Genomic DNA, 18619 nt, shown 5'->3' with positions numbered 1-18619 from the left:
GATAGGGGACACTCGTTCTTCAATAGGGATAGGGGACACTCGTTCTCCAATAGGGATAGGGGACACTAGTTCTCCAATAGGGATAGGGGACACTCGTTCTCCAATAGGGATAGGGGACACTCGTTCTCCAATAGGGATAGGGGACACTCGTTCTCCAATAGGGATAGGGGACACTAGTTCTCCTCCAATAGGGATAGGGGACACTAGTTCTCCTCCAATAGGGATAGGGGACACTCGTTCTCCAATAGGGATAAGGGACATTAGTTCTCCAATAGGGATAGGGGACACTAGTTCTCCAATAGGGATAGGGGACACTAGTTCTCCAATAGGGATAGGGGACACTCGTTCTTCAATAGGGATAGGGGACACTCGTTCTCCAATAGGGATAGGGGACACTCGTTCTCCAATAGGGATAGGGGACACTCGTTCTCCAATAGGGATAGGGGACACTCGTTCTCCAATAGGGATAGGGGACACTAGTTCTCCTCCAATAGGGATAGGGGACACTAGTTCTCCAATAGGGATAGGGGACACTCATTCTCCAATAGGGATAGGGGACACTCGTTCTTCAATAGGGATAGGGGACACTCGTTCTCCAATAGGGATAGGGGACACTAGTTCTCCAATAGGGATAGGGGACACTCGTTCTCCAATAGGGATAGGGGACACTCGTTCTCCAATAGGGATAGGGGACACTAGTTCTCCTCCAATAGGGATAGGGGACACTAGTTCTCCTCCAATAGGGATAGGGGACACTCGTTCTCCAATAGGGATAAGGGACATTAGTTCTCCAATAGGGATAGGGGACACTAGTTCTCCAATAGGGATAGGGGACACTAGTTCTCCAATAGGGATAGGGGACACTCGTTCTTCAATAGGGATAGGGGACACTCGTTCTCCAATAGGGATAGGGGACACTCGTTCTCCAATAGGGATAGGGGACACTCGTTCTCCAATAGGGATAGGGGACACTCGTTCTCCAATAGGGATAGGGGACACTCGTTCTCCTCCAATAGGGATAGGGGACACCAGGTCTCCAATAGGGATAGGGGACACTAGTTCTCCAATAGGGATAGGGGACACTCGTTCTCCAATAGGGATAGGGGACACTCGTTCTTCAATAGGGATAGGGGACACTCGTTCTCCAATAGGGATAGGGGACACTAGTTCTCCAATAGGGATAGGGGACACTAGTTCTCCTCCAATAGGGATAGGGGACACTAGTTCTCCAATAGGATCACCACCTCGGGTATCACCAAGAAGTCTCCCCTAGTGGGGCAGGGGGAGGATGTATGGGTCCCAGGAATACCTGGACTCATTGGGCTCCTCACACAAGGAGCAGACGGGGCAGTGTCCCGGTCACTCACCGTCATACCGTTGACCGTTCCCAGCTCCTCCCGGATGGTGAAGATGTCCAGCAGAGCTTGCGTGGGATGCTCCCCCACGCCGTCCCCAGCGTTGATCACAGGTTTCCGGCAATGCTTGGCGGCGAGCTGAGAGGAGTGTGACATACCGGGACACATCATACAATGCAGGAACACACACACACACGGACACGGACACACACACACACACGAGAACACACGAGAACACACGAGAACACACGAGAACACACGAGAACACACGAGAACACACGAGAACACACGAGAACACACGAGAACACACGAGAACACACGAGAACACACGAGAACACACACACACGAACACACACGAACACACACGAACACACACGAACACACACGAACACACACGAACACACACACACGAACACACACGAACACACACGAACACACACGAACACACACGAACACACACACACGAACACACACGAACACACACGAACACACACGAACACACACGAACACACACACACACACACGAACACACACGAACACACACACACACACACGAACACACACGAACACGAACACACACACACACGAACACACACGAACACACACACACACACACGAACACACACGAACACACACGAACACACACACACACGAACACACACGAACACACACGAACACACACACACACGAACACACACGAACACACACACACACACACGAACACACACGAACACACACGAACACACACACACACGAACACACACGAACACACACGAACACACACGAACACACACACACGAACACACACGAACACACACGAACACACACACACACACGAACACACACGAACACGAACACACACACACACGAACACACACGAACACACACACACACGAACACACACGAACACACACGAACACACACGAACACACACGAACACACACGAACACACACGAACACACACACACACGAACACACACACACACGAACACACACGAACACACACGAACACACACACACACGAACACACACGAACACACACGAACACACACGAACACACACGAACACACACGAACACACACGAACACACACGAACACACACACACACACACGAACACACACGAACACACACGAACACACACACACACGAACACACACACACGAACACACACACACACGAACACACACACGAACACACACACGAACACACACACGAACACACACACACACACACGCACACACACACACAGACAGACACAGACACAGACACACAGACACAGACACAGACAGACAGACACAGACACAGACAGACAGACACAGACAGACAGACAGACACAGACAGACAGACAGACAGACAGACAGACAGACAGACAGACAGACAGACAGACAGACACACAGACACACAGACACACAGACACAGACACACACAGACAGACACAGACAGACACAGACACAGACACAGACACAGACACACACACACACACACACACATCAATGTCGTGTGTGTTTCTAAATATATCAGTGGTGTAGTGTTAAATAATAGTGACTGTGTTATCCCCCCCCCCCTCCCCCATTGCCCTTTTTAAGCTTCAGTGGGTTAGAAAGCTACACAACGTCCTCTTGGACTAGGCGGACATTTTGTGTGCCCCGGGAAGCAGGCTGCTCAGCGATCGATCGGTTAGATAATTACAGTGCTGTAAAGTCAAGCAACTTCTGCATCTATTAAATAAAAAATAAGGCAGCCGAGGTAACCTCGCCCACAGCGCACGCCAGATATATACTGCGCTGTGCGCCCCAGAGCTATGCCGCGCAGTATGCAGCTATACTGCTCTGTGGGGTATAGATCAGACCACAATATTTCAGTCGCAACGGCACTGGCCAAATAAAGGTTTCAGTAGCCGGGTGCTTTAAATGTCTCGCCCCTCTGGAGGTTGTGACTGATATATTATTTTATAGATATATATATACACACACACATTTCTATATATATATATCTTACTATATATTTCTGAAAGCGTCTTATGTGTGCGTGTCTGTATGTGTCTCCCTGTGTCCCTAGCGGCAATCACATTGGACCTTGGGCCAGGCCAATGAGATTGCTCCCTTGGCCCGCCCGCCCCGCCCCCGCACACCTCTCATTGGCCTGAGGCGGAGTGACGGGCCAAAGGTCACACACACACACACAAACACACACCCTCCCCCTCCCCCCCCCGATCCATCACGTTCGCCGCCCTGTACCGGCTCCCGGACAGAGGGGAAGCGCGGCCCTCCTGCCCCTGCCGCCAACTTCAGGCTCCTCCCCCATCGCTCTCAACCGACTCCCGGACGGAGGGTAAGCACGGCACGGCCCTCCTGCCCCAGCCGCCAATGCTCCCTTACCTCCCCGCCGCTAACTCCCCGGCGCTCCGTTAACTCCCCGCCGCTAACTCCCCGGCGCTCCCTTAACTCCCCGCCGCTAACTCCCCGGCGCTCCCTTAACTCCCCGCCGCTAACTCCTCGGCGCTACCTCCCCGGCCGCTGGGGGCCAAGCAGCCTCCTCGGATCTGCGCCAGTCCCACTCTCCACCACCTCTCACTCCCGTCGAGGTGTGGGGGAGAGAGGCCGCTGCGGGCGCTCTCACAGTGTTCTCATCCATTCCATCAGCGCACACAAAGGGCACTGACTGCTCCCCTGCCCAGCACAGCCACTTCAAGGGGCTCCATTATCATTCAAATGAACCCCCTCCCCTTTCCTCGGAGGCCTCAGCGCGGGATAAAGCAGCGTCCGGCCCCAATCCCCCCCACCCCAGTTATCACTTGGTTTACCCATCCTCCCAGAGCCCAGACGCGCGGGTCAGGATTCAGCCCCCAGAGAGAGGTAATTACAGCCAGGAGCTGGGGTGCAAACCCCAGCCTCATCTACAGAGGCCGCACTGCAATGAAAGCACTCACCCAAGGAACACCCTATACTAACACACCATACATTTCATGCTGGGAGGGGGGGATTTGATAAATAAATCTAGGGTTCCTGTATTAACCCCTTCACTGTCAGTACCATGCTGGAGTCGGGTTTATTAGGTTTTTATTAGGCCCGGTTCAATTAATGTATTTTTTTCCCTTTGTGATCAGAGTAATAAACTTACAGGAGGGAGGGGGGGGGACTGGATTGATGTGAATGGGGGACAAACAGAGAGAGAGGGGGGTAAGGAGAGAGAGAGGAAAGGGAGAGGAGCGGGAACATTACATCCCGGGCAACGCCGGGTCTCTCAGCTAGTATATATATATTATCTATATTAAGTAGGATAGCAATATATATATTATCTATATTAAGTAGGATAGCAATATATATTATCTATATTAAGTAGGATATCTATATTAAGTAGGATATATATCTATACAGCACACAACAGGTTAAAACGTTTCCTTATAAGTGGTTTTTATGGGCAGCCTGAAGCCCGGAGTGATGAGATTCCTCTCCCGGTTTCGCACACATTGTATTCTGCCGATGCTAAATGCTCTAACTTACATTCTGACAGGCGACCTGTTCAGGGCCTCTCTTCCGTTTTTTTATACATGAATACTAGGATCCATACCTGTTTGTGTTTTATATTGTCTGATATATATATATATGTCTTTCTTTCCTAGCTCTGATATATATTTTTCTTAGTTCTTTATCTTCCTGAGAAATCAGTATGTTTTAGTCGGCAAAAGGAGTTAGCTAAGATAAGTGATTTATATCTCTTTGTCCTGATAGTATAAAGAATCACTTTGAACACAGCATCATCTCTACCTTCAGATACATGAGGGTGGGAGCATGGGTGGGAGGGGGGTAGCATTTTGCATGGGTGGGAGGGGGGGAGCATTTTGCATGGGTGGGAGCACGGGGGGGGGGGGGAGGGAAGGGGGCATTCTCGTACCTCCACAGCTCCGGGCAGCGGGTGTCTCACGACCAGCACGTCTGCGTAACAGCTCATGGTTTGCACCGAGTCCGTGAGAGACTCGCCCTTCTGAGAGGAGGAGGTGGTCTCGGAGAAGCTGAGCACCGAGCCCCCCAGCCGATGCATAGCCGCAGAGAAGGAGCTGCTGGTGCGGGTGCTGGCCTCAAAAAACATGGAGGCCATCACCTTACCCTGGGAGAGAGAACACACACAGGGTCAGACATGGGAGGGGAGAGAACACACACAGGGTCAGACATGGGAGGGGAGAGAACACACACAGGGTCAGACATGGGAGGGGAGAGAACACACACAGGGTCAGACATGGGAGGGGAGAGAACACACACAGGGTCAGACATGGGAGGGGAGAGAACACACACAGGGTCAGACATGGGAGGGGAGAATATACCGGACTAATAACAGACTGTGATCTGAGCGAACATACAGGGAACATACATAAAGAAACAGTATGAGAGGACGGGTTAGTACCAGTCCAGCTCCCCGTGCACCTGCGGGCGCTCCGGGGCGCGCCATGTCTCACCGCGGGCTCTGGGGCACCGCAGTGTCTCACTGCGCACTCCGGGGCACCGGCATCTCACTGCGCGCTCCGGGGCACCAGCGTGTCTGCCCACACACTGCGGGGCACCGCCGCGTCTCACCGCGGGCTCCGGGGCACCGGCATCTCACCTTGAGCAGATCCAGACTCCTTTCCTTCTGCACCAACATGCGCAGGGTATGAGCCACGTTAAACAGGTGAGACATCTGCAAGAAGGAGTAACAGCGTGTCACACGCGCGCGCCCACGCACGGCGCGTCAGGCAGGCGCCCACGCACGGCGCGTCAGGCAGGCGCCCACACACGGCGTGTCACGCAGGCGCCCACACACACAGCGTGTCACACAGGCGCCCACACACACAGCGTTTCACACAGGCACGCACACACACAGCGTGTCACACAGGCGCCCACACACACAGCGTGTCACACAGGCGCCCACTCACAGCATGTCACAGGCGCCCACACACACAGCGTGTCACACAGGCGCCCACACACACAGCGTGTCACACAGCCGCCCACACACACAGCGTGTCACACAGGCGCCCCCCTCTGGCCCTCACATTTCAGGGTCAGACATATCCGAACCTCACCTGCTCCTTGCTGAACTGTTTGACGGAGAGGATGTGTTGCCCAATCAGGGGGTGCAGCAGGGGGGAGGTCGGCACGTGGGGGATGCTCGGCATGGACATATTCTGGGGGGACATGAGCCTGGGGGGAGGGTAACAGCAACCGTCCTGGATGGAAGCCAGTTCTGAAACGTCAAAACAACGGAATACGTCACTTCCCCACTCCAACTGCCCTCCCCACCCCAGACACCCACTCCAACTGCCCTCCCCACCCCAGACACCCACTCCAACTGCCCTCCCCACCCCAGACACCCACTCCAACTGCCCTCCCCACCCCAGACACCCACTCCAACTGCCCTCCCCACCCCAGACACCCACTCCGACTGCCCTCCCCACCCCAGACACCCACTCCGACTGCCCTCCCCTCCCCAGACACACACTCCCTTCCCAACATGGATCCTCCATCAGGCCAGGGTACACATCAGCCCGTGAGAATAAACCCCCTACCCAATATATCTAACAGACCCTTCCACCAGAGAGGATTAAACCCGCCGTTCTGTATCTCACAACAAACCCCAAAACATTGAGGTCAAACTTAGACCTCCCCCCACCTCAGCAGGGAGGAAGCACCCGTATCTCGCTGCCCCTCCGTTACTTTTGGGCAGGTTCATCCAATATCTCCACTGTGAGGATAAACTCAACACACAAAACAATGAAACCTGACATCAGGTGACCAGATGTCCCGCACATGCGCGCGAGCTGTCGTCAAGCGCCGATCGCGCATGCGTGACATTTGCCCCGGTTTTTGCCGGGACAAATCTGGTGACACTAACCTGACGCCTCTAATCCCGTATTAAGTGTGAAGATGAACTCATCTGTCAGCTGCTAATGAGCCCTGGGAAGATGTATTCCTTCCCATATGTCACCACTCTTCCAGACCCCCAAGCAGTGAAGAGGACCTCCCTGCACCTCCCTGCCCACCCGATGAGTGATGCCCACCCGATGAGTGATGCCCACCCGATGAGTGATGCCCACCCGATGAGTGATGCCCACCCGATGAGTGATGCCCACCCGATGAGTGATGCCCACCCGATGAGTGATGCCCACCCGATGAGTGACGCCCACCCGATGAGTGACGCCCACCCGATGAGTGACGCCCACCCGATGAGTGACGCCCACCCGATGAGTGACGCCCACCCGATGAGTGACGCCCACCCGATGAGTGACGCCCACCCGATGAGTGACGCCCACCCGATGAGTGACGCCCACCCGATGAGTGATGCCCACCGAGAACAGCAAAGACGAGAAGTTACACACAGACCACACGCTCCTTCCAAGGTCGGAAATGTAGGTTTGCAGCCACTGAACCTCCCAGCCGGGCGGAATGAGTGCCGGGGGCAGCGGGTGGAGGAAGCAGGCGGAGGGGCAGAGGCGGGCGAGGGGCAGAGGCGAGGGGCAGAGGCGGGGCGAGGGGCAGAGGCGGGGCGAGGGGCAGAGGCGGGGCGAGGGGCAGAAGCGGGGCGAGGGGCAGAGGCGGGGCGAGGGGCAGAGGCGGGCGAGGGGCAGAGGCGGGGCGAGGGGCAGAGGCGAAGGGCAGAGGCGGGGCGAGGGGCAGAAGCGGGGCGAGGGGCAGAGGCGGGGCGAGGGGCAGAGACTGGCGAGGGGCGAGGGGCAGAGGCGGGGCACAGAGGCGGGGCGAGGGGCAGAGGCGGGGCGAGGGGCAGGGCGAGGGGCAGAGGCGGGGCGAGGGGCAGAGGCGGGGCGAGGGGCAGGGGCGGGCGAGGGGCAGAGGCGGGCGAGGGGCAGAGGCGGGGCGAGGGGCAGAGGCGGGGCGAGGGGCAGGGCGAGGGGCAGAGGCGGGGCGAGGGGCAGAGGCGGGCGAGGGGCAGAGGCGGGTCGAGGGGCAGAGGCGGGGGGCAGGGGCAGAGGCGCAGAGGCGGGGCGAGGGGCAGAGGCGGGGCACAGAGGCGGGGCGAGGGGCAGGGGCGGCGGGCGGATGTGCAGAGACATGCAGACCAGCAGACACAAATGTGCAGAGACATGCAGACACAGAGACACAGACCCGCAGAGACATGCAGACACAGAGACACAGACCCGCAGAGACATGCAGACACAGAGACACAGACCCGCAGATGTGCAGAGACATGCAGACAGAGACACAGACCCGCAGTGAGACAGACCCGCAGACCCGCAGAGACACAGACCCGCAGAGACATGCAGACACAGAGACACAGACCCGCAGAGACATGCAGACACAGAGACACAGACCCGCAGAGACATGCAGACACAGAGACACAGACCCGCAGACCCGCAGAGACACAGACCCGCAGTGAGACAGACCCGCAGACCCGCAGAGACACAGACCCGCAGAGACATGCAGACACAGAGACACAGACCCGCAGACCCGCAGACCCGCAGAGACACAGACCCGCAGAGACATGCAGACACAGAGACACAGACCCGCAGACACAGAGACACAGACCCGCAGACCCGCAGAGACACAGACCCGCAGAGACACAGACCCGCAGAGACATGCAGACACAGAAACACAGACCCGCAGACCCGCAGAGACACAGACCCGCAGAGACATGCAGACACAGAGACACAGACCCGCAGACACAGAGACACAGACCCGCAGAGACATGCAGACACAGAGACACAGACCCGCAGAGACATGCAGACACAGAGACACAGACATGCAGACGCGCAGAGACACACACAGACGCACAGAGACACACACAGACGCACAGAGACACACACAGACGCACAGAGACACACACAGACGCACAGAGACACACACAGACGCACAGAGACACACACAGACGCACAGAGCGCCGCCTCCCGCCGTGGCTACGGGTAGAATGGATAATAACCTGGCTCCGCCGATTTCTTGGCCGTCTTCTCTTTCTGCTCCTCGGCTGCTGACAGAGACAAACCATGCAGGCCAGTCAGTAAAGGCACAAGAACACACCGCAAACGCACACGCATGCACGCACATCTGCCAAGCTCTGACCGCACTATATGGCGGAGTCCCGCTAGCGCTGAGCGATCGGCGCTTGCCGCGGTTACTTACCTATATAGATATATGTAAGTCCACGCTCACCGGCGCTTATGTTAAAAAAAAAAAAAAAAAAAAAAACTTTCTAGCGCGTTCAACTACCCGCAATGCCTGCGCCGCCCCCCCCCCCGGCGCGTAAATAAATGCCAGGACACCCGGCGCTCATGCTTGGAGCGCTCTCCCAGCACGAGCGCGCTCAGCGCCAGCGGGGACTCAGCCTAATCTGCAGTGCGCTACGCCCGATGCCCGACTGCGGGGTGACGGCAGGATGCGGGGTGACGGCAGGATGAGGGCTCCGCGGTGAGGATAAAAACACTACCGTTTACGTATTCCTCACACCGCGGCACCTGCCGATACGCCGCCGTCCTTGTACACAATTGCTAAACGTTTATTACAGATGCAGCCAGACCTTGCGGCCGCGGAGAAAAACGCAACCCCGAAGGGATAACGCTGCTGGGTTCCATGCTTCTGAACGGGCCCCCCCCAGTGTTAATCCTTCACTTGGAGGGCCATCTGCAGGGAGACACCGGCGCTCACCTTATAGATGCGCTGCGCAGCCGCGTCCTGTCCCCGCCGCTCCACGCTGAAGTTAATGGATGCAGGGGCTGTAATTCTCTCCCCCGTCCCCCTGGGTGACGTAGATTCCCTTATATGGGGCTGTATATCATGAGAGGGGTTGGGGCGCTATATGGACATATTTGGTCAACATCATCATGGGGAAATGGTCCAGGCCCATAATGATATATATGGCCATAAAGAGATGCAGAGCCCCATATACAGGAAGAGGCGGTTAGGAGCACTCAATGGATCTTACATATAACTGTCTCGGGTGCAGAGAGGTCATCGCACACCGGGGAGACCTATACTGCAGGACACCCTCCACAGGCCAGCAGGTACCGTCCAGAGGTCATCGCACACCGGGGAGACCTATACTGCAGGACACAGCCTCCACAGGCCAGCAGGTACCGTCCAGAGGTCATCCCACACAGGGGAGACCTATACTGCAGGACACAGCCTCCACAGGTTAGCAGGAACCGTCCAGAGGTCATCGCACACCGGGGAGACCTACAATGCAGGACATCCTCCACAGGTTAGCAGGAACCGGGACACCAGAGGTCATCCCACACCGGGGAGACCTATACTGCAGGACACAGCCTCCACAGGCCAGCAGGAACCGTCCAGAGGTCATCCCACACCGGGGAAACCTACAATGCAGGACAGCCTCCACAGGCCAGCAGATACCGTCCAGAGGTCATCCCACACCGGGGAAACCTACAATGCAGGACAGCCTCCACAGGCCAGCAGATACCGTCCAGAGGTCATCCCACACCGGGGAAACCTATAATGCAGGACATCCTCCTCAGGCCAGCAGGAACCGTCCAGAGGTCATCGCACACCGGGGAGACCTATACTGCAGGACACAGCCTCCACAGGCCAGCAGGAACCGGGACTCCAGGGGTCATCCCATACCGGGGAGACCTATACTGCAGGACATCCTCCTCAGGCCAGCAGGAACCAGCACTCCAGAGGTCATCGCACACCGGGGAGACCTATACTGCAGGACACAGCCTCCACAGGCCAGCAGGAACTGTCCAGAGGTCATCGCACACCGGGGAGACCTATACTGCAGGACACAGCCTCCACAGGCCAGCAGGAACCGTCCAGAGGTCATCCCACACCGGGGAGACCTATACTGCAGGACACAGCCTCCACAGGCCAGCAGGTACCGTCCAGAGGTCATCGCACACCGGGGAGACCTATAATGCAGGACACAGCCTCCACAGGCCAGCAGGTACCGTCCAGAGGTCATCGCACACCGGGGAGACCTATAATGCAGGACACAGCCTCCACAGGCCAGCAGGAACCGTCCAGAGGTCATCGCACACCAGGGAGACCTATACTGCAGGACATCCTCCTCAGGCCAACAGGTACCGTCCAGAGGTCATCGCACACTGGGGAGACCTATACTGCAGGACACAGCCTCCACAGGCTCCACAGGCCAGCAGGTACCGTCCAGAGGTCATCCCACACAGGGATCAATCTACATCAATTGCTACAGAATTTAAAATCTAATCAGTATGTCTGTGAGAGCTGATTACGCAAACCCCTCCCTTAATTGTTAAGTGTCTGTGTTTTAGAGTATTTAAGACCATCCAGCTAGGCTGTGAAGCCATTTGGCTGTGTGTAACATCTTAAGTGTCACATTTAAAGTGTCTGGCAGAGTTAATTTGAGAGTAGAAATTGGAGGTGAAGATTTGAGGAAGATCTGGACTCTGCACAACAACAACTCTGCAGCTGTGAGAACGGGACTTTCTAAACGCTGTGATTATTTGTACTCTTCCTATCCTCCAGTACCTGGGAACTCTCTCCTCCTGCATCTCACTGTGCCCTCTCCTCCTGCACCTCACCGTGTCCTCTCCTCCTGCACCTCACTGTGCCCTCACCTCCTGCGTCTCACCGTGTCCTCTCCTCCTGCACCTCACCGTGCCCTCTCCTCCTGCGTCTCACCGTGCCCTCTCCTCCTGCCTCTCACCGTGCCCTCTCCTCCTGCCTCTCACCGTGCCCTCTGCTCCTGCACCTCACCGTGCCCTCTCCTCCTGCACCTCACCGTGCCCTCTCCTCCTGCACCTCACCGTGCCCTCTCCTCCTGCACCTCACCGTGCCCTCTCCTCCTGCACCTCACCGTGCCCTCTCCTCCTGCACCTCACCGTGCCCTCTCCTCCTGCACCTCACCGTGCCCTCTCCTCCTGCACCTCACCGTGCCCTCTCCTCCTGCCTCTCACCGTGCCCTCTCCTCCTGCCTCTCACCGTGCCCTCTCCTCCTGCCTCTCACCGTGCCCTCTCCTCCTGCCTCTCACCGTGCCCTCTCCTCCTGCCTCTCACCGTGCCCTCTCCTCCTGCCTCTCACCGTGCCCTCTCCTCCTGCCTCTCACCGTGCCCTCTCCTCCTGCCTCTCACCGTGCCCTCTCCTCCTGCCTCTCACCGTGCCCTCTCCTCCTGCCTCTCACTGTGCCCTCTCCTCCTGCCTCTCACTGTGCCCTCTCCTCCTGCCTCTCACTGTGCCCTCTCCTCCTGCCTCTCACTGTGCCCTCTCCTCCTGCCTCTCACTGTGCCCTCTCCTCCTGCCTCTCACTGTGCCCTCTCCTCCTGCCTCTCACTGTGCCCTCTCCTCCTGCCTCTCACTGTGCCCTCTCCTCCTGCCTCTCACTGTGCCCTCTCCTCCTGCCTCTCACTGTGCCCTCTCCTCCTGCCTCTCACTGTGCCCTCTCCTCCTGCCTCTCACTGTGCCCTCTCCTCCTGCCTCTCACTGTGCCCTCTCCTCCTGCCTCTCACTGTGCCCTCTCCTCCTGCCTCTCACTGTGCCCTCTCCTCCTGCCTCTCACTGTGCCCTCTCCTCCTGCCTCTCACTGTGCCCTCCCTCCTGCATCTCACTGTGCCCTCTCCTCCTGCCTCTCACTGTGCCCTCTCCTCCTGCCTCTCACTGTGCCCTCTCCTCCTGCCTCTCACTGTGCCCTCTCCTCCTGCCTCTCACTGTGCCCTCTCCTCCTGCCTCTCACTGTGCCCTCTCCTCCTGCCTCTCACTGTGCCCTCTCCTCCTGCATCTCACTATGCCCTCTCCTCCTGCATCTCACTATGCCCTCTCCTCCTGCACCTCACCGTGTCCTCTCCTCCTGCATCTCACTATGCCCTCTCCTCCAGCTTCTCACTATGCCCTCTCCTCCTGCGTCTCACCGTGTCCTCTCCTCCTGCCTCTCACCGTGCCCTCTCCTCCTGCCTCTCACCGTGCCCTCTCCTCCTGCCTCTCACCGTGCCCTCTCCTCCTGCCTCTCACCGTGCCCTCTCCTCCTGCCTCTCACCGTGCCCTCTCCTCCTGCACCTCACCGTGTCCTCTCTTCCTGCATCTCACTATGCCCTCTCCTCCTGCACCTCACCGTGTCCTCTCCTCCTGCATCTCACTGTGCCCTCTCCTCCTGCCTCTCACTGTGCCCTCCCTCCTGCACCTCACTGTGCCCTCTCCTCCTGCCTCTCACTGTGCCCTCTCCTCCTGCATCTCACTGTGCCCTCCCTCCTGCATCTCACTATGCCCTCTCCTCCTGCACCTCACCGTGTCCTCTCCTCCTGCACCTCACCGTGTCCTCTCCTCCTGCATCTCACCGTGCCCTCTCTTCCTGCACCTCACCGTGTCCTCTCCTCCTGCATCTCACTGTGCGCTCTCCTCCTGCATCTCACTTTGCCCTCTCCTCCTGCCTCTCACCGTGCCCTCTCCTCCTGCCTCTCACTGTGCCCTCTCCTCCTGCCTCTCACTGTGCCCTCTCCTCCTGCCTCTCACTGTGCCCTCTCCTCCTGCCTCTCACTGTGCCCTCTCCTCCTGCCTCTCACTGTGCCCTCTCCTCCTGCCTCTCACTGTGCCCTCTCCTCTTGCCTCTCACTGTGCCCTCTCCTCCTGCACCTCACCGTGTCCTCTCCTCCTGCATCTCACTACAGTATGTCCTCTCTTCCTGCACCTCACCGTGTCCTCTCCTCCTGCATCTCACTATGCCCTCTCCTCCAGCTTCTCACTGTGCCCTCTCCTCCTGCGTCTCACCGTGTCCTCTCCTCCTGCCTCTCACCGTGCCCTCTCCTCCTGCCTCTCACCGTGCCCTCTCCTCCTGCCTCTCACCGTGCCCTCTCCTCCTGCCTCTCACTGTGCCCTCTCCTCCTGCACCTCACCGTGTCCTCTCTTCCTGCATCTCACTATGCCCTCTCCTCCTGCACCTCACCGTGTCCTCTCCTCCTGCATCTCACTGTGCCCTCTCCTCCTGCCTCTCACTGTGCCCTCCCTCCTGCACCTCACTGTGCCCTCTCCTCCTGCCTCTCACTGTGCCCTCTCCTCCTGCATCTCACTGTGCCCTCCCTCCTGCATCTCACTATGCCCTCTCCTCCTGCACCTCACCGTGTCCTCTCCTCCTGCACCTCACCGTGTCCTCTCCTCCTGCATCTCACCGTGCCCTCTCTTCCTGCACCTCACCGTGTCCTCTCCTCCTGCATCTCACTGTGCGCTCTCCTCCTGCATCTCACTTTGCCCTCTCCTCCTGCCTCTCACCGTGCCCTCTCCTCCTGCCTCTCACTGTGCCCTCTCCTCCTGCCTCTCACTGTGCCCTCTCCTCCTGCCTCTCACTGTGCCCTCTCCTCCTGCCTCTCACTGTGCCCTCTCCTCCTGCCTCTCACTGTGCCCTCTCCTCCTGCCTCTCACTGTGCCCTCTCCTCCTGCCTCTCACTGTGCCCTCTCCTCCTGCACCTCACCGTGTCCTCTCCTCCTGCATCTCACTACAGTATGTCCTCTCTTCCTGCATCTCACCATGCCCTCTCCTCCTGCACCTCACCGTGCCCTCTCCTCCTGCACCTCACCGTGTCCTCTCCTCCTGCACCTCACCGTGCCCTCTCCTCCTGCCTCTCACCGTGCCCTCTCCTCCTGCCTCTCACCGTGCCCTCTCCTCCTGCCTCTCACCGTGCCCTCTCCTCCTGCCTCTCACCGTGCCCTCTCCTCCTGCCTCTCACCGTGCCCTCTCCTCCTGCCTCTCACCGTGCCCTCTCCTCCTGCCTCTCACCGTGCCCTCTCCTCCTGCCTCTCACCGTGCCCTCTCCTCCTGCCTCTCACCGTGCCCTCTCCTCCTGCCTCTCACCGTGCCCTCTCCTCCTGCCTCTCACCGTGCCCTCTCCTCCTGCCTCTCACCGTGCCCTCTCCTCCTGCCTCTCACCGTGCCCTCTCCTCCTGCCTCTCACCGTGCCCTCTCCTCCTGCCTCTCACCGTGCCCTCTCCTCCTGCCTCTCACCGTGCCCTCTCCTCCTGCCTCTCACCGTGCCCTCTCCTCCTGCCTCTCACCGTGCCCTCTCCTCCTGCCTCTCACCGTGCCCTCTCCTCCTGCCTCTCACCGTGCCCTCTCCTCCTGCCTCTCACTGTGCCCTCTCCTCCTGCCTCTCACTGTGCCCTCTCCTCCTGCCTCTCACTGTGCCCTCTCCTCCTGCCTCTCACTGTGCCCTCTCCTCCTGCCTCTCACTGTGCCCTCTCCTCCTGCCTCTCACTGTGCCCTCTCCTCCTGCATCTCACTATGCCCTCTCCTCCTGCACCTCACCGTGTCCTCTCCTCCTGCACCTCACCGTGTCCTCTCTTCCTGCATCTCACTATGCCCTCTCCTCCTGCACCTCACCGTGCCCTCCCTCCTGCACCTCACTGTGCCCTCTCCTCCTGCCTCTCACTGTGCCCTCTCCTCCTGCATCTCACTGTGCCCTCCCTCCTGCATCTCACTATGCCCTCTCCTCCTGCACCTCACCGTGTCCTCTCCTCCTGCACCTCACCGTGTCCTCTCCTCCTGCATCTCACTGTGCCCTCTCTTCCTGCACCTCACCGTGTCCTCTCCTCCTGCATCTCACTGTGCGCTCTCCTCCTGCATCTCACTATGCCCTCTCCTCCTGCATCTCACCGTGTCCTCTCTTCCTGCATCTCACTATGCCCTCCCTACTGCTTTTTCTATTTACGGTTTCCTCGCTCCTTTGTGAACGTCTCTGTTCTCTCCACCTTCCCCACTGCCCCATTATTTATACACCTCTCTCCCAACAACTTCTTTACTCCTCAATAAAAAGCACCCACACAAATCCTCTATTCACACCCTCTATCTCCACCTTCCCACTACTGGGGATCTCCCCTAACCTAAGCCTGAACCCAGACATACACACCTGATCTCACCCACACCTCCCTGCCATCTCTTCCCCTGTAAATGGTGTTAACCTTCTGATTTAATACTGACTAAAAAAACTCTTTGATAAAGCGCTATCATAGCGCGAAACGCGTTAGAGGACCCTTTTTAATGTAGCTGTTGCTACCATGCATCTGGAATAAAGCATTTTTACTTTTCACGGATCTGCCTCCAGCCCTAATTCTTTGCAGTGCTCCACCATCTTTCTACACAGACTTCATCTACAAAACGGAACGGATGCACGCAGTCATGGAGCAGAAGGGGTTAATAAGTGAGTGACTTACTATTTTTTATAGCTACTGTGACTATAGGGTATGTGCAGGGCTCCAGCCTATGATACAGGATATGATTATCCACATAGTGATTGCACTGGGAGTTTCTTTATATAAGGGCTTCCTTGTGGTTTCACTTTTAAAAGTGGTTATGTTTACTCTGTCCATGTTAGGCTTCATATGGTGAGCCATATACCCTGTCACACATTCATACATTTATACAATTAACATACCCCGGACTCCCAGGCATTATGGCCAACATTGCACAATCCTGGATTTAGAAGCACCATCAGGAGATTCACTTCTCATATTTTGCTTAATACTGACTAACCTTAAAACTTGCCCCACAAATCAAGCTTTGTTCAAGCGCCAGCAAGACACGAAACGCGTTAGTGTTTTTACCCTGTTTTATGTGAGGTGCCAATACATTTTTCAAACCGCTGTGCACCGCCATTCCGTCTTCGTAGCTGTATATCTTTCTAGCCATCAACAACCACGTAATACCACTAAGGGGATATTACTCTGACAAAGCCCACTGACATTGCAAACGCATTAAATGATTACTTTGTGGGGTGTGCCACTAACTTATTATAAAAACACATCCCGAACTACAAACATGAACCTCATTCTGAGAGTCTAACTCTAATACACAAGCACTCCTCAAACTAATACACAAGCGCTCCTCAAACTAATACACAAGCGCTTCTCAAACTAATACACAAGCGCTCCTCAAACTAATACACAAGCGCTCCTCAAACTAATACACAAGCGCTCCTCAAACTAATACACAAGCGCTCCTCAAACTAATACACAAGCGCTCCTCAAACTAATACACAAGCGCTCCTCAAACTAATACACAAGCGCTCCTCAAACTAATACACAAACGCTCCTCAAACTAAAACTAATACACAAGCGCTCCTCAAACTAATACACAAGCGCTCCTCAAACTAATACACAAACGCTCCTCAAACTAAAACTAATACACAAGCGCTCCTCAAACTAATACACAAGCGCTCCTTAAACTAAAACTAATACACAAGCGCTCCTCAAACTAATACACAAGCGCTCCTCAAACTAAAACTAATACACAAGCGCTCCTCAAACTAATACACAAGCGCTCCTCAAACTAATACACAAGCGGTCTTCAAACTAAAACTAATACACAAGCGCTCCTCAAACTAAAACTAATACACAAGCGCTCCTCAAACTAATACACAAGCGGTCCTCAAACTAAAACTAATACACAAGCGGTCCTCAAACTAAAACTAATACACAAGCGGTCCTCAAACTAATACACAAGCGCTCCTCAAACTAATACACAAGCGCTCCTCAAACTAATACACAAGCGCTCCTCAAACTAATACACAAGCGCTCCTCAAACTAATACACAAGCGCTCCTCAAACTAAAACTAATACACACGCGCTCCTCAAACTAATACACAAGCGCTCCTCAAACTAATACACAAGCGCTCCTCAAACTAATACACAAGCGCTCCTCAAACTAATACACAAGCGCTTTTCAAACTAATACACAAGCGCTCCTGAAACTAAAACCAATACACAAGCGCTCCTCAAACTAATACACAAGCGCTCCTCAAACTAACACTAAGCAGCCAATGTGGACCTTCGCAGTAAAGAACAGAGTGCGCGCTGTCCCAAGAGAGTTCCCTTTATTTCCAAGATAAGCGGTTATCGCTCTGCGGCTCCTATCTCCCGGGACCGGCGCGGTTAGACCGGAACATAACAAAAAAAGTGCGCAAAAAGAGAAATAAACACAATAAGTCATAAATCATTCAAATATTTATAAAAATGACTAAATAACACTTACATCATAAAATAGGATCATTTAGATCCAATCATCCGCACACGGAAAAGGGGCTCGGGGACGGGGTCCCACAAGTCCACACCACACGGATCCAAGTCGGAGTATAATCCGGTTCCCACTGCTGGACACAGCTTTAACATCCAGCAGTGGGAACCGGATTATACTCCTTCTCTAATGCATTATGACTTGGTGTTTTTCTCTTTTTGCGCCAATGTGGACCCGACTTACAACAATCTAGGTTCCTACGACTTGGTGCCCCAGCCATTGCCAAACCAATTGCTTCCATAGTCACCTCTATCCTGCCTGCAGGCCATATCCCTAAGACCTGGAAAACTGCCAGAG

At 56.0% G+C, this 18619-nt stretch overlaps 1 protein-coding gene across 5 annotated transcripts in view; it reads right to left on the bottom strand.

Moving 5' to 3' along the window:
* Positions 1–18619, bottom strand: part of LOC142492494 (multifunctional protein CAD-like) — a 204035-nt gene that overhangs the window by 18456 nt on the left and 166960 nt on the right. For 3 of the 5 annotated variants that reach the window (XM_075595154.1, XM_075595156.1, XM_075595155.1), the window contains 5 exons: positions 9262–9309; positions 6413–6573; positions 5956–6030; positions 5251–5463; positions 1368–1493 (listed from right to left, as the gene is read on the bottom strand). In XM_075595154.1, the coding sequence (XP_075451269.1) occupies positions 1368–1493; positions 5251–5463; positions 5956–6030; positions 6413–6573; positions 9262–9309 (623 nt within the window). The remainder of the gene's footprint in view (positions 1–1367; positions 1494–5250; positions 5464–5955; positions 6031–6412; positions 6574–9261; positions 9310–18619) is intronic. The other 2 variants (XM_075595157.1, XM_075595158.1) reach the window with 2 other exon arrangements.

Source organism: Ascaphus truei, chromosome 4 (assembly GCF_040206685.1).
Source record: "Ascaphus truei isolate aAscTru1 chromosome 4, aAscTru1.hap1, whole genome shotgun sequence".
NCBI lineage: Eukaryota > Metazoa > Chordata > Amphibia > Anura > Ascaphidae > Ascaphus > Ascaphus truei.
The sequence above is the reverse complement of the archived record's forward strand: the minus strand, read 5'-3'. Positions and strand labels throughout refer to the sequence as shown.